The sequence below is a fragment of the Argentina anserina genome, chromosome 3, assembly GCF_933775445.1.
Source record: "Argentina anserina chromosome 3, drPotAnse1.1, whole genome shotgun sequence".
NCBI classification, from domain to species: Eukaryota; Viridiplantae; Streptophyta; class Magnoliopsida; order Rosales; family Rosaceae; genus Argentina; species Argentina anserina.
In genome coordinates, this window is record NC_065874.1 from 11,713,630 (window position 1) to 11,737,765 (window position 24,136).

The 24,136-nt window shown below is 35.2% G+C and overlaps 3 protein-coding genes across 7 annotated transcripts; 2 read left to right on the top strand and 1 right to left on the bottom strand.

Moving 5' to 3' along the window:
* Positions 1–1,587: 1,587 nt before the first annotated feature.
* On the top strand, positions 1,588–4,844 carry LOC126789566 (probable tetraacyldisaccharide 4'-kinase, mitochondrial). 5 transcript variants are annotated; one of them, XR_007671538.1, is made up of 9 exons: positions 1,588–1,805; positions 2,030–2,153; positions 2,294–2,523; positions 2,930–3,083; positions 3,192–3,401; positions 3,579–3,638; positions 3,926–4,003; positions 4,208–4,452; positions 4,725–4,844. XR_007671538.1 is itself a non-coding variant. In XM_050515763.1 (8 exons), exons 1-8 carry the CDS (start codon positions 1,633–1,635, stop codon positions 4,367–4,369), a joined length of 1,191 nt encoding a protein of 396 aa, XP_050371720.1. In that variant the 5' UTR covers positions 1,588–1,632; the 3' UTR covers positions 4,370–4,465. The 5 variants fall into 5 exon arrangements, 4 of the variants coding, with proteins under 4 accessions (XP_050371720.1, XP_050371723.1, XP_050371721.1 ...); XM_050515763.1 differs by lacking the exon at positions 4,725–4,844 and having other exon boundaries at positions 4,208–4,465; XM_050515764.1 differs by lacking the exon at positions 4,725–4,844 and having other exon boundaries at positions 1,660–1,805; positions 1,986–2,153; positions 4,208–4,465.
* On the bottom strand, positions 4,609–7,281 carry LOC126789567 (lactoylglutathione lyase GLX1-like). Its single transcript, XM_050515767.1, has 9 exons — positions 7,255–7,281; positions 6,633–6,757; positions 6,399–6,526; positions 6,209–6,273; positions 5,897–6,112; positions 5,712–5,762; positions 5,510–5,620; positions 5,230–5,382; positions 4,609–4,945 (listed from the first exon to the last, which is right to left on the bottom strand). Exons 2-9 carry the CDS (start codon positions 6,740–6,742, stop codon positions 4,871–4,873), a joined length of 909 nt encoding a protein of 302 aa, XP_050371724.1. The 5' UTR covers positions 6,743–6,757; positions 7,255–7,281; the 3' UTR covers positions 4,609–4,870.
* Positions 7,282–11,581: 4,300 nt separating this feature from the next.
* LOC126788328 (GDSL esterase/lipase At5g55050-like) lies at positions 11,582–14,271 on the top strand. The gene is made up of 5 exons (XM_050514303.1): positions 11,582–11,925; positions 12,678–12,817; positions 13,116–13,340; positions 13,440–13,689; positions 13,781–14,271. Exons 1-5 carry the CDS (start codon positions 11,640–11,642, stop codon positions 13,999–14,001), a joined length of 1,122 nt encoding a protein of 373 aa, XP_050370260.1. The 5' UTR covers positions 11,582–11,639; the 3' UTR covers positions 14,002–14,271.
* The last annotated feature ends 9,865 nt before the right edge of the window (positions 14,272–24,136 follow it).

Genomic DNA, 24,136 nt, shown 5'->3' on the forward strand with positions numbered 1-24,136 from the left:
TGTCCGCGTGTCCGTGCTTCCTAGGTGCATATTGATACTTGTATCAGTCATAGAATAAGCTAGCTTAGTTCAATTTACACTTATTACCAATGAATAGTTTTATGTCGCATACTAATCTTGAATTTAGGCTCATAACCTCTTGTTTGATGTCGTTATCTATATAGGTGTATGTAATAGCTATTCAAGAAACAAAAAATTTATAAAAACCTATATGCATTGGTTTGCCATAAAAAAAAAGGTGTTGATTTTGACACACTCAATTTTACAAATTTTGCACCCCTCCATTTTTTAATAATATTGTATTTTATTTTTTATTTTTTATTTTTTGGTTACAAACGAGATTCAAAGAGCCTAAATAAAGAAACAAAAGAAACTAACTAGATGAATTGAAAACCCTCCTAGCTCTAGACACAACAACTAGATGATCCAAAAAGTATTTTTTATAGGAAAATGTTTTGGCACCAGATCTGGCGCCGCAATCCCACTTGACATGACACGTCACATTGCCATGTCAACAATTACAATAATCACAAAATGTTATTTTTGAATGAAAATATAATTTTATTTTTGTTAATCCAACGACTCTAGATTATTATAAAAAAATTGTAGTTCTTTTTTATATAATTTATTTTTTTTCAAAATATTTTCAAAATGTAATAAAAATATGATATATACAAAATATGTTTGAAATATACAGATATATATATATATATATATATATATGTGTGTGTGTGTGTGTACATGTGTGTGTGGAGTGTCTATATGATAATTGTATTAATTAATTAGAGCCATTAATTAATCGTGAATGTAAATAAATTAAATAAGAAAGTTATGAATCTTGACATATTTGTCACTAGAAAGATTATCATGGACATAATTATATTAAATATGGTATTAATTAAGATATGTATACTCTAACAAAATATGTTACATTACATATCCCTTTAAATTGATTATACTCTAACAAAATAATATTCCATTTGAAAAAAAAAACCAAAAGAATTTTACCAAAATTTTAATATAAATATAAATGTTGTAATTACCTTTACATCTTCTAAAATTTAAATGTAAATATATTTTTTCTATATATATATATATATATATATTTCGCGCGTGCACACACATATTTCCAGCATATTTTTGTAAATTTTAATTTTTTAAATTGTACTTTAGAAGCGGATGAAAAAGAAGAAATGATAAAATATATATATATTTTTTATAATAATTTATTAATTTAGAATCGTTGGATTAATAAGGATGTAATTGTGTTTTCATTTAAAAATTACATTTTTATATAATTTTAATTGTTGATGTGACAATATAATGTGACATGCTACGTATGATTGCGGTGCCGAATTTAACGTTATATTATGACGCCTTAGTCTATTTTTTAATAATATTTTCACTATCTCCTCCACTTCCAATACCACCCTTGAACAAGATTTTTTTTTAAATTTTTTCTCAGTGCCAAAATCAGTCCCTTTCAAATTTTTAACCAAATAAGAAAAAATAGAAGGTGGATTATCAATTTAGGAGTGAATTCCTTTATATTTTTGGGAGTAAAATGCAATTTACTCCGACCTCGATTTCAACAGTAGAGTGTAGCACCAATTACTTGTCTTTCAGTCTTCAATGGAGAAACTGAGAAAAGCCGTGAATGAAATCGCGTATACTCAACACTATTCTAAGCTCTCTCATCTCCAACGCTCTCTAATCCCCATCCTCTTCTTCGCCTCGTCTTTCTACTCGGCTGCTCTCTCTCTCCGCCGCGCTCTCTACGATTCCGGCCTCTTAGCAAAGCACCGGTAACACCCTCTCCTCCAATTTCCACCTCATTCCTTGCTCTGTTTTTGCTTCTCTGATCCTGGGTTCTCGGAAAAATAGATAAAGATCAAAACTTGAACTACTTTTGCTTTAAAAATTATAGTCTTTGATTGTATTCAGTAATTTCTAAGCTTAAAGTTTGAACCTTTTAAAAATTTTAGCTGTGTGTTTGGTTCTGGGTTTAATGCTAAAGATTGGATTGAAGGTTGCCGGTGCCGGTGATCAGTGTTGGTAATCTGACATGGGGAGGCAATGGGAAGACTCCAATGGTGGAGTTCATTGCGAATTATTTAGCTGATTCTGGGATATCACCTCTCATTCTTACAAGGGTACTTTACTTTTTTTTTTCTTTTTTTTTTCGAATGTGTAGATTGGTTTTATTGTTAGTTTACAATGTCAATGTAGGTTGAGCTTTTGAATGATGGTTATGTTAGTTGATTGGAGGTGTTGGTGGTGATGTCTCTGGCAGGGTTATGCTGGTGGGGATGAAGCTAAGATGCTACATAGGCATTTTCTTGGGAGGCCTGTCAAGATCGGTGTTGGTTCAAATCGAGCAGCTGTTGCTGCTGGTTATTTCAAAAGATATGGCTATGTTGATACTTGCGCTAGTAAACATTCTGAGAGATTCTGCCATTGTGAGAAAGTGGGGAGTCACCTTAGTTCCGAAAAAATTGGGGCCGTAATTCTTGATGATGGAATGTAGGCAAAACTTAAATGCTTTCCAACATTTTTGTTTTCCTTTTCCTTCTATGGTTGTGAAATGGGATGCTGATAGTGTCATCTGTAAATTTTTCAATAGCGGCATCAGTTTTAATATTACTTTGTATTTGTGCTATATCATAATTGGGGGACAACGATCACTTAGGGTTATCATTCAAAGTTTAGGGGACATGCCAGTTAGGTTAAATTATAACATGTGGGCTTGCATTTGTAGAGCTCCTGCTCTGCCACTCTTTCTTTTTGAGAGGCTAACCTAGAGAAGGTGTGATCCAAGAATCCTAATTGCTATCTGTCTTATGTTCTTATGATAGTCTGATGAAAGACATTTAGATTGCTCATGATGGTGCTGTGCTCTAATCTTATGCATTTATTTAATGAATGGAAGGCAGCACTGGAGCTTGAAGCGAAATCTGGAGATTGTTATGATTAATGGATTAACATTATGGGGTAACTGTCACTTAATCCCACGTGGACCATTAAGGGAACCTCTCGATGCACTTAGACAGGCAGATGTTGTTGTACTCCATCACGCTGATTTGGTATATATATATCTTGTACTTTTTAGTTGAAACAGTGGGTAGCAGACTCTTAAATCAATGGGCTCGATTGAATTTTCAACTGACATACAAGTTTATTTTGTCTCGCAGGTTTCAGAACAAAATCTCAAAGATACTGGCTTAATGCTGAGAGAAGTTAACAAGTCTGTTCCTGTTTTCTTCACAAAAATGTATCCTTGTTATTTCTTCAACGTGGGAAATGCCACCTTCAGAAAACCTGTAGGGGATTTGTTGAACGCTATTGTATTATGTGTTTCTGCCATTGGTTCTGCGAAAGCATTTACAAAGGCAATAGAGAAGGTATTATTCTCACCCTTAGTTGTCTAACTTGATCACACACACACAGATAAACATATGTTTGCAGGTGTCATTCAACAAATGTAATTTTAATTGTATTTTTGGGATGTTTCTATGAAGCTTCACACATGTTCTTTTCTACCAAGGATCTCATGTCCAAATTGTAATTATTATCTGCAGATTGGAGCATTTTATGTTGATCGAATTGAATTCAGTGACCACCACATATTTCTGACAAAGGTAGAGTTAGTCTTCTGCTTGTTCCTTGTTTTGACATGAGATTCTTGTCTTGTGCAGTCTGTCCTGTGTTGAAACAAATCATTGAACAGACACCTTTCATGCCTTATATGTTGAATACGTACTGCAGTAAACATGTAAAATTCATTTTGTCCTTTGTTATTGTCATCAATACACTTAATACAGTATCATTTTAGTCTGAGAATAAAAGAAATGGCTTGGTCAAAATTTGCTGTAGATGCTAATTGTGACATGTCAAGCTTAGCTTTTTCTTGTTGTTGTGGACATAGGATTTTGAGCTAATCAAAGGGAGGCTAAGAGAACTGGATGACAGGTTGTCCAAGCCTGTTGTTATAGTAACAGAAAAGGTGAGGAAATAATGTATTCACAGTTGACTTGGGTGATGTGCTCCATAATGTAGGAGAGTGCTAATGATTTCAGTATACTTCTTTCCGTATTATACACAACAATTAGATATATGAGTCATGCATATTTTAATCGATGCAGCGAGCTGGGTGTTGAAAATATGAATTGTTGACTAAATTTATTTACTTCAACTTTGATGCCATCAGGATTATGATCGAGACCCAACTATTTTCAATCATTTGGATCCTTTTGAGGTTCTGGTGCTCTGTTCCAAATTAAAGATCATACCTAACAGAGGATGCACTGAAGATAGCTTCAAAAAGTTGTTGAAGGAGGTTTTTGCACATGAATATGTGAACTCAAGTTAAAGGCGTTTAAGTCACATACCGGCAAAACTAACAAGAATGCAAAGAAACATGATTACTCTCATGCAAGTCAACCACTCAATCAGGTATTTATATGATATATCCCTATCAGTTCTTGGCCTTGTTGTTAATAGTTTAACATTTTAACAATGATTTATTCTATAATGGTGTAATATCTCTCTAAATTTCTATAACATCAGAAACATAGAAAATTGATGATTTACTATTTGACTAAGGCTTACTTTGAGAATCGATCAAAGTCAGATAGGGATATGCAATTATTCTTTTTACAAACAGAAAAGAAGTAAATGTTTGACATACTGTTGTGTGCGGGACTTGATTTTATCATCTGTAACAGGGACACTTGTGGAATTAGTAGAAATGGCACCCGAAGATGGTCTCATACTCTAACAGAGATGGCAAGATCATAACTTTTGCCAAAAAGGCTACATGAAAGTCCCCCTCTATTTTATAGAAACATACAAGAAACACCCCAGATGAACTCTACGCATTGCGCTTCATTACCCATCCTTCGATTTTTTTGTTGAAGTCAGCATAGTCTTGATTGTCCACCAATACCTAGAGAGATCACCATGAAATGATGTAAGGTTATGTTGCCCTTGACGATTTATAAGGTAAGGTTTTGGTTTGGCTGACTAGAAATTTAAAAACCCTAATTGTATTGTTTTATTGATCCATAGTTAGGAACTTGATTAACAATTTGATAACTTAACAGCTAACATAACAGATTGTCCGAGGATTTTTTTTTTCTCGAATAAAGTCCGAGGATGTTTGTAACAAGAAAATACTATTTTGATGATGTGTGGATATAATGAAAGAAACTAAAAGAAGGATCTAATTACCGTTTCAAACCCATCGGAATCAAGAAAGCAAGTGATTTTTGTGTTGGTTTTGGGATTTACAGCCGGGGGTCGAATTATTTCCCCTCCAAGTTTCTTGTTAACCAGTTCAACAGCTTCTCCGCTCTTGTATACGTCATCAGTGCCAATAGCAAGCTAGAAAATTCAATACAATTTAGATACAGAAATCAACGGGCAAATGATTGATTTGATCTATTACTAAGTCAAGTCAACAAAATATCTGCTGCTTTTCAGATTAAATTTTTTGACAAACTAAACTCACCATTGCATATCCATTTCCTTTTGTATACTCTATCACATTGTAGTTATATTTCAGCTCGATAATCGTCGTCTTAGTGAAGTCGGAGCCGTAACCCACCATTGCAATTGTATACTGTAGGCAGCACCAAGACCAAGGGTTAGAGAGGCTCTAAGTAGTAACTAGTAGTTTTACATGCTAGACAAGTATTACTAGTATATTGTACCTGAAACTGGGGGGCGTCGTACTTTTGCAGTAGTAGGTTCATCCCCAATGCCTGCATGGTTTTGAAGCAAAAGGTTGAGTTATATACATGCAATAACGTAACATGGTCAAGCTTGTATAAGATGATGTGATAAAATCATATAGGTGTACGTCTAAAATGAATCGAAGACTAAAAATCTATGCTACCTTTTGATAGAATTCAATTGAACGATCAATATCAGTGACGTTGACACATATTTGACACAGTGGTTCTGGAGTTGGTGGCCTGAGGATAAGCTCGAAGCTGTAGCCGTCGGGATCATTCACGAAGGCAAAGATTGTCCTCCCTCCCTCTGCAATCGGCCCTGGTTCACGAGTGATCACTCCTGCTGCTGCTCGGATTCTTTCTACCGTTCCATAGACCTGAACATTCACCATCGAATTCCCTAATTAGAAACTATGAAATTGCTATACAGCACAAAATGTTTATCAGAGAAAGATAGGATTAATGATACGCACATCTTGTGTTGCAAGTCCGAAATGATTAAAGGCTGTTCCGATGTCTAACTTCTCCACTGCATCATCTGCATGTCAATTAAGTAGAAAAGCGAAACGAAAGATAAAAATGAGTTAGAAGAAAAACTTGAGGCATCTTTAGGGTTAAACTCATAACAAATATCGGTTTGTTGCAGAGATAGCTATATCATACGGTGGTGTGTGAGCCCTAGAACAAAATGAGTCTCTTCAGGTCCATATGCAACGACTGCAGTTGATTTCTTTTCTTCTGGGAAATCTTCCCTGCTCAACACCTTCATCCCAAAAAATTCGGTGTAAAACCTGATGACCATATAATTATGAGATAAGATAAATCAACTTTATTTCTCAATTATATAAACCTATAAATCAAACTTAATTGATCGAGGGCTTTGACAAAATTACATACTTAATGGTTCGATCAAGGTCACCAACTCGGATATTTGCACGTAGGAAACGACGATTATCTTTCTGTGCCCATTCCAACACATCTTCATGGGGAGTATTTAGAGCTGCCATACCTGTCGATCAAATCTGCATAACGAGATTTGAGATGAACAACAATTTGTCATTGAAGAATAAATCTGCATGGCTGCGTATGCATGCATAATCTATGTGAATGAATTTTCAGGAATACTCTTAGCTAGTAGATTCTAACAACCATAACTTAATTAAGGAATGTATCTTTCACAAGTACATCGAATCAATAACTGTCGGAAAAGACTGAAACACATTTTCTGTTTTCATCTGAAGAAATAGCTATAGAAGATTGTACCTAACAACCGTCAAAAAATTGTTTTTCTAATAACCAGAACATAAAGATCGACATGGAAAAGGGGTTAAAACAAATTATTGCAGATTGATTATAAGAAGTTGGGAATGAATCTTTTGGTTGCATTACAGAAAAGTAGATGATTAATGTAACTAAATACAGCCACGTAATTGTAACAAAAAAAAAACAAATACATCCACGTACTTAGTATATATAAAATTATAGATACGGAGCTGGTTGCAAACCACAGAGAGCTTACCAGAGAGTTCACAGGATAATACTTACGTGCAATAAGGCAAGTATACTTCTCCTACTTCGATAACCAATCTTTATAGGCTTGGATTTTCGTCTTTTAGAATTGATGCTGAGCAAAGCCTAGGAAGAAGATCACTGGTATAACAGTATTAACAATTCTATCATTTGCGTATGTCCGAGAAATGCGCCTGAACCCTATTTATAATTCTTTGCTGCTTCTGACTTTGATCAGATGAGCTTAATTTGTGGGTACCATATCGTATTTTCAACAAACTAAATAGCTGCTGATGATGGATGATGTATATTTCGATCTAGAGGATGTTGATTTTTCTTTCTTACAATTGATGATGACGGGATGATGTGCGTACATAGATCGAGAAGATGATCGGTGTCGATTATTTGATTGGGAGAACTAGTAGTATAACGAAGGAAATAATGTCAGAGACATTGGGCGATTTTACTAATTAACAGTTCAAAGAATGCATTGTCTATCCGGAATGCAAGGACTAATCTACGTTGTACAATTCTACGCCCCCAAAAGCTAAAACTATTACAAATGCTACTTAATTAAGGTTGACAGCGTGATTGCACTCTGATTCATATAATCCTAGCAATGACTCAAATTATGTTCAAATATTGAAGCGCGTGGTCTGGATGGTAAGAGAAATTCTTCAAGAACTAAAAAGCCATCTTTAATTTTGGAGTAAGGTGGAAAACGAGATAGCCCTCGCAAGACGAAGTCAGATTCGCAAAGAATTAATAGACAGTTTCTCATTTTCTTCTTAATAAGCTAGATCTCTGAATGATAAGGTTATTCGTTTCGAATTTGATCTCTTGTTATTTCTTTTGTTTTTACGTATAGATGGTGCCATTTTCGATTTAATTTGGTGGTCATGACAGTGGAGGATATAATTTGCTTGTGTAGTAAATACATACCATTGATGTCATCGTCGAAAATCTTTGGAAACGACATAACTAGCTTCATCTCAACGCCGGAGTACTGCGTAGCTGGCTAGACTATCTTGTTTGTGGTTTCTTCAAGTTTATGTCCAGTTAGCCTCTATATATTGTTAGCTTCCACAATGTTGTACCAAGTTCTAGCTGGATCATTATGGTCTGAACTTTTCAACCTTTCATTCATGATCGATATATCACCCGTAGACAAATATCTAGACAGTGACGTAATCGATCGATAACTGCTAAAGAATACTTGTTCCATTTTATATATCAATGGCCACCCACATGAAAAGTATTGTACCGGCCGGCTAGTTGCGCATGTTATGTCGCCTTATTTTGTTACAAGTACTCTTATAAATCCTCATGCATCTATCAACGGGAGCAAACTAGAGCCAAACTTTCCAACCTACTTAATTAATTCATAACTCGGCGTCTTTGAAGTTATCACTAATACTCTAATTGATCGATATATGGCAAGAGTTTACAATGGGATGCTTGACAAATAGGACGTAGTATTCCTCCAATATTATTAGTTCATCTTGAAAGTTTGGCTAATATCAATTAGTTGGTCCGGTAACATCGATAAATTTTTTTATTTTAAATAATGCATTTCTAGCTAATTGGTCAAATCCCATGTCAAGGCAAAGACGGAAGTCACGGAACAGGGCAAGCGGGGCTGCCCCTACTTTATGTTTTTTTTTTGGTTATATTGTTGACTCAAAAGTTCAATTTTTGATAATCTTCCAGTCTAATACTCCAACTTTCCAATTATCTTATAATATGAGGGAAACTTTCTATATTATTAGATTAAATTGTTCACAAAAAAAGTTTAAAACCTTATACTCTTTGCTTCTTTATTATGTTGGATTCTTCTATTTTAATGTTTACTAGTTTAGTTTTTTTATTTATAACTTGTTCATTAGATAAATTTGCTTTTATTTAAATTTGCAGTTGTAAGATAGAAAGATTTAAAAAATGAACATCAGACGAAAAATCATCTCTTCTTAGACATATTGAAAGATCAAAACAGATGCGTGTAGAGATTAATTCGAAAGAGTTTTACTTTGATGACAAATATCGACATACTTAATTTAAGAATAGTAGATTAAGAAAAAAATTTGAGCTTCGCACAAGTAAAAGTTATTTATTGCCCCCACTCATATAAGTTTCTGGTTCCGCCATTGTGTCAAGAAACGAGATACTTAGTTGAAAAGATGAGATATTTTGAATGAAATATTTTCGATAATCCTTAAACACAAAATAAAGCATCATTTGTCAGTGCTATATGGCAGAATTTGCAGTGCATGTCAAAATGTTATACGGGATTGTAAGTTGGCTCAGTCATTGCATCGTGTTCATGAAGTACCTTATATGAAATTATGGATGGCTTCTTGGATGCAAAAATTTGCGTAGAAACTTATATGCATGCACCGAGTGTTATTCATATGAAAAACCTCAAGGTCTATTGCCACCACTAGCAAAACAGTTTTTCCCATAGATTTTAATCTGTGTGAAATAAGGCGATCTCACACGGATATCAGTGTGAATAAGCCTTTAGCCACAGTGAAGCCACGACGTATTTTTTTTTGTGCAGTTTGGAAAGTAGTGGCTAATGCTAAACACACGATTTTAATTATAGTGTGACTATGTGAGTTGTGAGCGTGGGTTCCATTTGTTTTCTATAAATATATTTTAATAAGATTTTTGCCCTTAGTGTTTAAATTCACTGTGTGAGAAATTGAAAATATTATATACGGATTTATGTGGGTATAGGTTAATTTCTTTAAAAAAAATTATTCTGCAAATTATTTCACAAATATAAATTTTTGTCCAAAATATTTAAACAATATTTAAATCTTTCCAACCCAATGAAGTTACACAATAGTTACATGATGAATCCAATGAAGCATGAATTTTTGCAGCTCTATGGAGAGTCCATAACTGGTGAAGAGATTGATAGTAATTAACTTTGGTTGACAAAGGCTATGCTTTTATGGAGAGTTCATGTGCCTTAGACCAAATCTCACATTCACCTCTGTTTGTTGCTTCTGCAATGCATTAAGTCAAATTGTCACAAGAACCACAACCACAGTTAGTTCCATGAGGATCAACTAAGCAAGGAGATTGTGTACACTTCAATAGATTGGGTGCCAAAACAAATTTGAGTTTCATCAAAATCTACAGAGGATGAGAAGAGGGGATCTGTTGATGAACAAAAAGAAGAAAGAACCTTAACCGCAAGCAATAACTGCAAACTCTATTATGGAAGAACAAATCTCCAACATCGGATCCACCATACGCATTGACTTCATGAACACATTCTTCTTTACCCAGCCTCTTTGCGATTTTAGAGACTATTTTGTTGTTCTCGATCTAGTTGATTGATCCAGAAATGGGAGATATGGGGTTGGCCGGGGGAAGGCTGAGGTTGTTTGAGAATAGAAGAAGAATTAGATGAGGCGGCATCTTATGTCTGAGAGAGCATTAAGTTTAGTTTAGAGTTGGTTGTTGGAGTGAATTAAATCTCTATTAAATTAATTAGATTATTACAGAAAACCGTATTAAATATATTTATAACTTACTGATGTATGTGTGCACTTTGCTTACTGACATCTGTATGTTAATATTACATGGATATTTGTGTAGATTTTTAGTTCATACAGATTTTTATATCAAACTTTAATAGTCACAAGAGTCTATTACTATACATAATATATAACCTCACTGAAATAGGTGTGATTTGGGTTTTCCTCATACAACCCAAATACTATAGCTCTTATTTCACAATGATTTTCGTATTGTTTAATCCTTGGTGGACTCATGTAATGCTTATTCCATACAGATAATTGCATGAGTTAGTATTTTCCACGGACTTACAACAATTCGTATGTGAAAAATCAGTGTGAGAACTCATTTTACTAGTACTGCTCAGAATCTCAGATCCAGAACGTGTAACTGGCAACAAGAATGGGACGATCATGATCAACATGTAAAAGATATCGAGCCACGTTAGACCAAAGAAGCGGTGGAAATCCTAAAGACAAAGTGGTCGATCACCATGGCCGCTGGCGACCTACTGCACCAACATAATTAAGCAGCCATCTCTTCTTCCATCTCATGAAAGCAAGTGAAGCAACGAATGCAAAAGCAATCAGTCCCTATGTAACGAGATCAATGGGAATATGGGATGCCATGCACAAGTACAACCATGCATCATAACATTAGATGATAATTAATTTCCCCAACAACTGCAAGTCTGCAACTTAATATTATGGAGCCCCGGCTGTCCAATCATCCGGTCAAATTTATTGTCTTTTCAGACAGAAAAGTGCACAGTTTCACACACCTCATTTACTATCCTCTTTATGCATAAATCAACTCCGCACGGCCTCACAGACGCTGCAAATACAAATAGCCTTGTGTTGGCTGTGAATGAGATCACAAACTTCATATCTAGCTACAATGGCCTATAATTCTTTCTCTCCCACTGTCTTCGTCTTCTTGATCTTCTTGGTCTGCCTGCTCTCATATTCAGTTACGGAGGCTCGTCTGATTCCGGCCATGTATGTTTTCGGAGACTCCCTAGTAGATGCGGGCAACAACAACTACCTCAAGTATTCATTTGCCAAAGCAAACTTTCCTCACAATGGAATCGACTTCCCCACCAAAAAACCAACCGGCAGGTTCTGCAATGGCAAGAATGCTGCAGATCTTATTGGTAAGTGATCATCACTACAAATCTTTCTAATTAATTTTTGGGCTAATTCCTATCTCCCTAGTTTGTAAATAGTAAAGTTAATTATTCCTTAGTTGTTAATTGTCGGTAGAAGAGGTTATTATATCGGCTAATTACCAGTTTACCACTGCTAACAATTGCATGCCAAACCTCAGATTATCAGTCCAAACTCACAATCGAATTGTAAATTGAATACAGACAGCCGGAGTTTTAACCTATTAGTATCAGAAGCCAAATCCAACTTGAACTTTAGGTCTTAATTTCGTGTCCCATAAAAGCGTCAGTCTTAGGTCTCGAACCGAACCACACAACACAATCACGAAGTACTTGGATTAGACGGTCGGACTATTCGGAATTAGAGAGTCGGATCCGACTGTCCAGTAATAAATGACGGATAGCAATATAAGTTAAGAAGTAAAATGCAAAGAGTATTTGTGATGTCACATGTCTTATATCTTTAACAGTTCAACCAGCTGCTTGGCCAAGCAATCTGACATTAGATATTTTTCATGTCCATCGAGTAAAAACTTACAATCAAATTCTCAATCTGATAAGACAATCAAATTTTCAATAATACACAATGGGTCCCCGAAAATGAAAGTATGAATTGCCATTCAAATCGGCAGTTGGCCGGATAATTAATGCTCCTGTGTACATTACTGCTTACTTAAATCTTAATTACGTAGTTGGTGGATAATAAGAGAGCTTAATTAGTGAAGTGCTGTTCTTTGCAGCTGAGAAAATGGGGTTGCCAACAATACCACCATATCTCTCCATGTCATCCAAATCAAACAAGAGCAGTGCACAGTTCTTAAACGGCGTCAACTTCGCATCTGCAGCTTCCAAAATCTTAAACGACATAGATCCACAATATGTAAGTGAATTAGTGAAAGTACAACTTTCTCATCCGTATTTATATTCCGGTGAATTGTTTCTATAGTAGTAATAGTACTACTTTCTGCTCCTATATATGTTACGTACATTGTCAGAATATGAAATTGCTTAATTATACCTTTCAATTAAGCACTCATTATGTCATGAAAATCTATAGTCTTACAACATTACGTAGCAGATTTCGTCTCTAAAGACAAAAATAATCAATTATTTTGAAGTTGTGTGCGGTAACTAACGATTATTTTTCATCTGTTGAATATTTGTTTTGCCTAAGCTAGCCCTTTTCCATACCTCTGGAAAAACAAGTAGACTATTATTTGGCTGTGCATAAAGACCTTGTTCAAGGGCTAGGCGTCTCTAGAGCACAGAATCACCTATCAAAATCTATGTTCCTCATTACCACGGGAAACAATGACATCTACAACTACTTTGACTCGTTAAGTAACAGCACACAACAGCAGTATGTGAGCTCCCTTGTTCACGTCTTCAAAGAACAAGTGAAGGTAATACAATTATACAAGTGTCAATCTGTAGGTAACACAATGTCATCATTCATATATAAGAGATAATACTTCCGATATTAAGTCATATTGCTCTTGCAGCGGTTATATGGTTATGGTGCACGCAAATTTTCAATTACTGGGGTTGGAGTTATTGGATGCACACCATCGGAAAGGAATGAGCAGGCGGACAGAAAATGCGATGAAGATGTAAATCGATTGGCCATCAAGTACAATCAAGCACTTGTATCCATGTTGAAGAATTTGACATCAGAGTTCAGAGGCATAAACTACTCCTACTTTGATGGTTACAGCGTCATGCTGAACTTCATCCAGAAACCAACAATTCATGGTATTATCGATCCCTTTTCGCAAAGAAATTTTATTAGACAATAACTATACAGTTTCCTAGCTAGCTAATTTATGCGATTACATTTATGCAGGATTTTCTGAGGTTAAGGCTGCTTGCTGCGGTCTTGGCAAGCTCAATGCGGATGCTCCTTGCCTGCCATTTGCGACCTACTGCAGCAACAGAAGCGATCATCTCTTCTGGGATAGAACACATCCTACTGAGGCAGCTCATCGCAAGCTTGTGGATTATATTCTTTATGGTCCTTTACGATACTCGTTTCCGGTCAATGTGAAAAAGCTAGTCGCCATATAGTTTTGTCAATCTTCGTGCGTATGAACACCTCATTCAGAAAGTGAAAGAGCTAGTTGTCAGTGCTGCTTTGCAATTTAGTCTTTCTGGGATTTATATTCTGTTCCTAGCTCATACAACGTGTATGGTTTTCCCCTGTACGTTATTGTTAAGTACGTACGTGATACAACATTAGAACCATATGGCCATGTTTGGTTGACTGGATGTAAGTTAATTCCCTTCTCTTTTCCATGGGGAAGGGAAGTTAGAATTCATATCCAAATTCCTTTCATATGTTTAGTAAGGCAAGGAAGTCACACATGAAATCCATTTGAATTCCTTTTTGATATTTGGCTGGGTGTAGGAATGGAAAGCAAACATATACTAAAGTTCCAATTATATCCTTGTATATATAATTGAAAATAACATCAACCTACTTGAAACTTGAAAGACTTTGCCACCAATTCAATTTGTTACATGCCTTCTTTCACGATGAATTTGATCACAAGTGAAAGTAATTATACAGACTAAGAAAAATCAAAACCAACTGAAAATATAAGGAATGCCTACTTGATTCATAACATCATCCATATCTCATCAATACTATAGTTAATATTGATAATATATAATAACCTTACATTGATCAGAATTCCAACATAGATAACATAGGTAAGTCTTTAAATTAGTTCAAAATATCTAGAGAATTACTCCATTCACCATATTCTCAGGAGCAATATAAAAGAAAACTCAACCCAACAATTATTTCTTGACTTGGGCAAGCAAGTTATGGATCCATCTTGGAGTCATCTCGAATAATCTCAGTAGCTGCATCAAACACATCATAATCATTTATGCCTTCAATTTTCATAAGCTCCTTAACTATCTTACCTCTTTTTTCATGTCATATGCTCATTCATGAGTACTCCTTGCATTGTCTCCAAATGTACCTTGGTCACATCCACAAAAGAACGTAATGTATTGGCCATGTCTCCCAAACATTGAGAATAAGCATCTCTCGCTCGCTTCCTAGTTCGAGCAAAAGGTGGAAATGCAGGTGTTCGAATAACATTGGAAGAACCTGTGTTTTCATCCAAACCATGTTCTTCAATATCAGCATAATCATTGTCATTTAGATCTTCATATGCTTCACCGGGTCCTTCAACTCCTAGTCCATTTGCACGATCTCTTCCAAAATCTTCAATCAAGCTATCATAATGAATAAATAGTTTCATTCTTAGTCCTTTTGTATCCTTATGAACTAGTCACATACATGTAGATGTGAATGTAATTTGAGTTTTGATATCTGATATAGCATGTCAGAAGTTGTTGTCCAAAATAGAGATAATACAGTGTCCTATACCAATTTTTGAATCACATAGTGCTTGTGCTATATTGGTGAAACAATGAACAAAAAGTCAATCAAGCTTCAAACATATTGGTGAAAGACTGAAATTGAATCAAATAGGATTGAATTTTACTAACGAATTGACAATAGATATGAGTGATCAGAACCTAAGGCATGAACATCTTGACTTTGACAATTCACTAAAATTTCATTAAGGAAGGGATGGCTTTGGAACTTCAGGATCAGAAGTACTCATACGAAAGAGGCACATAAAAAATTTGAAGCAAAACTGAGTGTAATACCCGAAACTTGTAAATTATTAAGCTTTGTGATTCGAGTAAAAATCGCATTTTTACGCATTCTTGTCAATGTCTTTGAGAAATGAAACTGATTTCGGAAATTTAAGGTTGAAAAACGTTACGTTTTCGGTGGCTCAAGAGTTGATTTTTAATCCGTCACTCATATCTGAAAACTTCATTCACAAAAGTTGTAGAGATCATCGATACGAGTTCGTGAACAAGCGGCATACCTTAATCAGATGTTGTATGTGAAAGTTATTAACAACAAAAGTTTGGTTTCCGATTTTGGAAGGCTATAAAAGAGACATTTTTGGAAACAAAAATCAGAAAAAGCAAAAGAGGAAACCGAGCCGGCCCGACCCAGCAATCTTCCTCCTCCGGCCACCATGCTCGACACTGCCGGTGTCGTTGGAATCACACGGCCGCATCGATCGGTGGTGGTGGCGACCCACCCCGTACAGCATTTCAGCCGCCCCGACGAAGCACAACGACAACTCCGTTGAGCTCGATGTCGCCGACAAGAGCGGGGTACGAGGCGACCATCGCAGGTCCTCCATCCTCCTCCTAGACACCAATCCACCGGCGGTGAAGCTCGAATCGAGCCATATCGTCTCTGATCTTCAACCATCGATCCGAGATCTTGCGGGGGTGATTCCGACGGTTTCCAGCCGATTTGGAGTGAACTACAAGTATGGTTACGATCTCCACCTTGTGATTTACATCTTTGTTGTTGGAAGTTTGTTGATTTGATGAAGCTTGGGCGGAGGTAGTGGTGCCGCGCGTGCCGCCGTCTAGGGCGGCAGTGGGAGCCGCTTAGGGCGGTAGGGACTAGATAATAGGGTTACGATGGTGTAGGAAGAAATTGCAGGGTTTTGGGGGATGCGAGTGAGGTCACGCGTGGCTGTTTGGGCGGCGCGTGAGCCCCACGCACGGTGGTCATTTGTTGCGATGCGTGAACAGTGTTCCACAAACAGTATTTTGTGAACAGTATTTTGTGAACAGTATTTTGTGAACAGTGTTTCAGCTGTAATTAATATTCACCTGAGATTTTACAGCTCGTTCTATAAGCACATTGTTATGCTATTAGGTGACCGACGAAACGAGTGAGGGAATCACTCTTGGTGTCACAGAAGTTGTGCGCGAGAAATAAGATCAGTAAATCTCACTATGACAAGTCTACCCTTGGAAATGACTCATAATTATGATTTATATAAAAGAGTGAACTGTGACATCTATATAATATATTGGATTGTGTACATGTATAAAATGGTAAATCAGATACATATATATGGGTTGCTATATTATAAAATGTTACGGTTTTTATTGAACTTATGAAATTTTATTGTTTTTGTTTTAATTGTGGCGGATGAGACCATAATGGAGATAATGTACTTTCCAGTATAATTGATTATTTAAGTGACAATATATATATATATATATATATATATATATTGTTGTGCAAGAGTCGCTTGGTTTTAGTATATAAACATGCGTGAATTGTTATATAGTACGTAGTTTTAACATTGAGTCTTGTTAAAACGTTTTCTGGTCTTCAGACATTGTTAGCATTAAATCGGAACCAAGCCTTGGCCGGGTGTCGGTTACAATCAGTTAGAGCTCTAGTTTGTCTACCGTTATACTGCATGAGGGATAACATATGGGTTGCCAGGGTCTCATGAGTACACATGTTTTAAATGATTTTGGGTAACCAGATGGGCTGCCCAGTGTCTCATGAGTACACATATTTTAAAATAATATTGGGTAACCAGATGGGCTGTCCAGTGTCTCATGAGTACACATGTCTTAAAATGTTATTTTTAACATTTCCTTTTTATGTGATGTATGTTATAATGTTGGTTTACTCATATGGGCTGAAAAGCTTACCGAGTTTGTGTTTACAATTTCGGTGCACCAAATCGATGATGTAGGGGATAGTTCTGCAAGTGGGGATTAGCAGGTTCGAAGAGCTTACTCGGAGGATTACTGAGGGTTTCTTTCTTCTGTTTGTGGTGAGGATTAAGTGAATATTACATTTCCAATTGTTATAATACTTAAGGTATAAACTGGTTATGTATTATTCAAGTCGACTGAGTCGTGCTGTGAACTCAGTTTCGATACACTGTTGCTTTAAGATAATTTCAATATATTTGGGATTATTTTAGATTCGAATTCGAATTTTTATCATACAAATTCGAGGCTGTGACACTGAGTTCGAGAAGTAAGGCAGCAGATGCACTCAACCATACTGAAATTATCAAGTTTCTAAAGAACATGGTATCAGTATGGCTAACTTAGAAAATCCACAAATAATTCATTTCAAATCCAATTAATGTGAAATCAGTTTTGGACTGGCTATTAGAAAGTCTACTTTCACATACAAAAAAAGAATAGAGGTTGTATGGAACAAATGGGACCTGTAAATTAGACAGAAAGCAAAGAGATTCACTGGAAAATTCTAGAACTGTTTCAATGCATACTAAACTTTGAAAAGGCAAAGATCATTCATGGTTGAATGAAATCAACTGATAATTCCCAATTCGATAGCTAACAAGTAGAAGAGAAACATATCAAAAAGTTAGAGTATTTGGAGTTCTATAAGAAGGGTAACAAAAAGGGCAAAATGAGCTTAACAAAGAATATTCAAACTATTCATATGGCACAACAAGTTAGGATTTTAATGTATAAATATATATATATATATATATATATATATATATAATAGGATCAATAGCATAAGTTAACATGCACAATTCATTGGAATTTTGATATGAATTAAAAAGAAAAAATAAACATGTAATACCAACAAAACTTACCTTAACCCAATCGTCAAACACTTGTTTTTCACATACCACCATTTTCTCTTCATGGTTCCATAAAAAGCCACTTGAGTTAGAAAGCATGTCGTACATGGCAAGTGTTTGTTTATTCAATGTCCTCAAACAAGACTCGATATGTTCTTTTCCTTAAGCCCACATCCTGATATCTTCTGCTTTATAATATGTTCAAGTTTAACCAAGTATCCACATCGGAAGCCAATGTCAACCTTCCAGTAGCCACCAAGACATTTTTTTTAATGCCTCAACTAAAGCAACATCTTCACGAGGGGTCCAGTTGTGTTGTTCAACTTGTTGCTTTCTTTTATAAGTAGCATTTCCTGAACTCATCCTTGTAAACTAAAAATACATTTCTTATGCTCTTTATACAAATTATCAGAGTTGCATAAACATACCATTGACATCCATTTAAGTTGTCATTTCAAACCAATTCACTTATGTGCACTGATGGAGGTGCTCTAGGATTCTTGCATAAACAGTGGTTGAAATCGAAAAAAAAAATTCCAAAAAAAACTCTAACGTTTTGCTTTCTTAATGATGCTACTATAACTTTAAAAGCGGAATCATGAATACAGATGCAACAATCTTTTTTCCAGCCTTGAATTATTAAGCATGACGTTTGAATCTCAATCGAGATTGGTGCATCTAGTGCACTTTATGCATCTCGTCCCCAAGCTCAGCCCTAATTCGAGAAGAACGTTGATTACAACGTTCACAGTCTCGATCTCAAACTTAAGAAGCTTTTGGGCCGGGTCTCGGGTCAAGAAGCGCATGTTCTAAAGGCCCAATTGTTTTTAGAGAATGAATCAAAGTTGTTTACTGCTGATCACCAAACTTAAGCTTCTGGATGGGCAGAATAAATTGCTTGTAAATCATGGTGATAGCAGGGACCCAAGCCATTATTTATACTAGTTCTAGTTATAAGGATGTCTCCCATAAAGACTATTCCTTATAGAATTAGAACTATAGATATCCCTAATGCATTACAGATTTGGACATTCTTGTTGTCTTAATAATTGATTCCTAATTCAATAGTAAATACACTTTTGTATTGAATATCTAGGAAAATATTTTTCCTAATCCATGCCGTAATTGGCTCGGCATTGGATGATTCCTAGTTACTCTAGTATAACTATGTGATTGTCCAGTTTTAGTCACAATCCTAAGTACATAATAGACATATATTATAGAACATTGATTAAGGATTAACTGAAACTGAATCTAAATGAACATAAAGCAATATAAAAGTAATTAGAAAGTAAAATAACCTTAATAGAAAATATTCAGTACAAACCAGCCGATACCAAGTCATAGTACAAAACAATACTGATACAATCTACCCACCAACATAAAGTTTCATACAAAATAACACACAGCTTATAGCAGAACAAAAGAAAAATCAAATAATTTCTTAAACTTCAGGCTCCCGACCACCATTCATACTTGCTGTCCAATTCTCAAACATTGTTGTTGCTAAATTTCTCCTTCAACCATTCCACTGTTCAGATGAGTCAATACTAGTGATAATATCATCATCATCATTATGATTGTCATCTTCAAATTGATTCGGCAACTGATTTTCTAGTGGATCAATAGTCATTTCTCTACTAATAAGGTTGTGGAGTAGGCAACACGCAATAATAATTCAACATTGTGCCTTGATAGGAAAAAATGAAGGTCTTCTAAGAATTGCCCACCGTAGCTTAAGTAATCCAAAACACCTCTTTATCACATTCCTAGCAGATGAGTGCTTCATATTAAAGAATTCTTCAACAGAGGTAGGCTGACGTCCTTCTCTCCACTCATTTAAATGATATCGATGCCCTCTAAATGGGGTAAGAAAGTCTTCTCCATTTGGATATCAGGCATCAACAAGATAATAATGTCCTATAGAATACATATAGTTATTATTCGAAGTGTTGCAAAAAGTAAAAATGACAAAAAACCCAAGAACTTGAGGACATTAAATAATTATTCACTTCATCTCACCATGAGGGACTCTAAGACCATGTCTCTTACTAATGGCATCACGAAGCACTCCATAATCTACAAGAGAACCCTCCCAACCTGGTAATACATAAATGAATTGCATATCTTAAGAGCATACTCCCAAGACATTGGTAGCAATTTCATTCTTCCTAGACCAGTACCGAGGCTTCTCAACTTCAGATACATGTACTCTAATATATGTCTCATCTAACGCTCTAAGACAATTCTATAAAAACACAAACGAGGCCTTAGTATTTTTTATGTTTTAGGCTCCACTTAATAAGAAAAATCATATTTTCATTTACCTTAAAAACATTCCATTTCTCATCAGTTGAGTCATCAACCACTGGTTCTCATTGATTTTAATAATCGTCCTTGTAGACATAGGACTCCCTCTAAAACTGCATTAAAGTACCTGCTAATAGATTCCCCTAAACATAAAAACTTGACTTGTATGACTCAGTTCTTTTCATGGTGTGGAAGTATGTTTAAGAACATGGCTATCATTTCATCCACGGAAATATTTCTAGTATCTCGCAATCTACCAGATATTTGTATCATAGAGCATAATTTGCAAAACGTATACATATTCATCCGTAGCTCATTTACGCACCTTACATCACTTGGATACACCATGCGTTGAAAATTATTGACTCTTGAAAAAGGATCATTAATAGACTTTGATTTCAGACTACTTGCGATAATGTCGTTCAGTAATGATATACATGATAACGTATATCATGACAACAAAGTTAAATAAATCCTTAACATCATCCAACATTTTAAGAATATTTTTAGTCCTTGACAAGATTTTGTGAGCCATAGCTGCCATAGCTCCAACATAAGAATATGATTGACACAAAACAATACAAACATAATGTACAGTTCAGTTGTACACACAAGTGCTTGACAGATGCAGCTCCTACAACTAAGGTGGACAAACTAAATATATATACTAGAAGATCCAAGCTACCAAAACAGTATTTGATACTCACTACCAGTAAGCAAGACCTACAAATAACATATAGCTAAGCACGACATTATTGGTTTCTTTTAGTCATGAATTATTTAATTGAAATACGATGAACACTTGGTCATGTTTCTCTTTTGTGGAGGTTTTATTAGATATCGTAAAACCTAATTTCCATCACAAGATTTCCCACAAAACCACATATCACAAATGGAAAATTACATAGAATATTAACTTTCAAGGATTCCACAAATATAAATATCCAAAATTTCTCATAACCAATATAGAAAACATATATCTCACCATCAAAAACAAACGCAAGATGTCTCATTTATACACATCAAATTAATTGAAGAATCTTCTTACAAATCTGGGTTTTTTTAGATTATTGCTAGTTTAGGACCCCTAAAGCAAAATCAATTGAAGAATCAATCAAAATCAAAAGGCACAAATCAATAACCAAATAGAACGAGAAGAAGAAAAGGCTCAAATCATGTACCATTCACACAAAGAGATAAGATAAGCAATGGATATTGCTCAAACCTAAATGATAGTCTGTTCGAGTGCTTTGAGTCTTTGTAAGTGAAGGCGATTAACTACAAATCAATATATAGATCTATGACTGATGAAAGGTGCGAAAAATAGGCGGGTTATTTTTTCTTGAAGAATGCTATCTATGAAAGAAGGTGCGAGAAGAGGCACATATATGAAAAGAGGGCGTAGAATGCGAGATATTGATGGGTATTTCTGACAATAGCATATTTGAGTAGGGATATTATGGTCCAAAATTATGAAAGGAAAAGAGCCTGTAAGTTCAATACCATCGGGTCTGGAAGGAATCATCTTCCCCCCTAATTTCCCTTATATCTGTAAGTTAGTTCCCAAATTGGCAGCACTAAACAAAGGAATGTAAGCACTTTAAGTTATAGATTCCCCAAATCAGTGAACCAAACATGGCTTATATGTAGACGCGCCTAAATCACCTTACATCAATCCAATTAAAGTGAAAGATCGATCTAAACAAAAAAAATTAAATAGGTTGACTTAAATGCTTATATAGTAAAAACAAAACAAAATAGAAACTGAATTACCGATAGATCTTCAAATTAAAATCTTACATATGGCCAGGAAACCTTGTAGAATTACTAGTACGATAGTCATGGTTCGCATGACATATTTTCTTGTAAAAATTTTAGAGTTATTAATCAAATAATTAATTTCGAAGATTATTGTATATATAGATGGTTATTTAGTACATGTTTCCGTTATCTCAATACTAGCCTTTATACATGCGATTCCCCACATGCAATTTTTTTTTTCAGGATTTGGTGGAAGAAAAATAGAATATATGAAGTTATGGATAGTTATACGATAGTTTTCAGTTTTTTTTTCAATTTATTCTTTATATATTATTTTGTTAATTACTGTTATAATCTTTATATATTAATAACTGTTTTTAATTAATCTATAATCTAGTGTTATTAATGTATTTTCACATGTATTTTGGTTGACAAATCTTATTTGGGTTATTAATAGTATAAATTAGTGCATTATCACAAGTGGGAACATAAATACATGCACGACCCATAATCACAGTTACGAAACTAGCTATGGCTAACTTAAACTCTGTTTAGTTATAAACAAAAATATGAATAGAAAGAGCATAGTTATAAACAAAAATATGGATGGAAAGAGCTGTCTATGCTGAACTTAACAAACAAGACCCAATTTTGGTTGACCAAATTGTATCCACTTACTAATTGCAAGTTCGAAGGTGATAATTGATCTTAAGTAGCATTTTAAAATTTTAGGCAAAATTGACAATGACAACCCCAATCAAACTTTGTCGATCTAATCCTAATATTAAGAAAACAATACATAATAATATCCACTCATATGGAAGGCGGAAAACTTTGGCTATCCAAAAATTGCTATCACTTCGTGCCCCGAAAATGGTTGGAAGCTTGTACCGACGAGTAAGCAATTGACTTGATTGCCTGGAAATTTTGGTCGCAGTTGCCCATCTTGTTCTCACGTGCCCCATCTTGTTCTCATTCACGTTCAGAGCACTAAGATAGTAGCAAGGACGTAGCTACACACGGGTTACGGCTCACCTCAAATTACTAAAAAATTTGTATTTCTAGTTAAATTTTAGTGTAAAAATTTAAATTTTAAATATTAATTCACCCCAAATTTTTATATATAGTTCATAAATAATCGTAATTTTTTTTCTAAACCAACCAATTATAAAATCCTAACTCTGTCATTGGACATGAGTAAACTCATTCCCATTTTTATTCCAACAGAACCAGAAGGAGTGACACTGACCAATCCATCTCCTAACGGATCTCTATGCCGCAAACTCGGAAGAACTTGAATCACTCACCAACCCAGACCATCATATCGGTGGCTAGCCATGCGCGCATAATCTATTTCTTTCAAAGTATGCCGATTTTTCTTGGAATTATTTTTTCAAGAACGTGTTTCATAATTCGGAATGACATTATTACGGAAGATCATTTCTTAGATCTGCCGTCATACATTATCACATATGTCGGATTGGTATAAATAGGACTGCGAGCAGTCGAGCACGTACTCTAGCACAATAAAAATTGCATAGTTAGGTGTAATTAGGCCAACCGGAATAAAAATAGTAACTTTAGGGTTTATCTACTATAACGAAGCACATGAAGCTACATCTTATGGGTTAATTATTGCAATA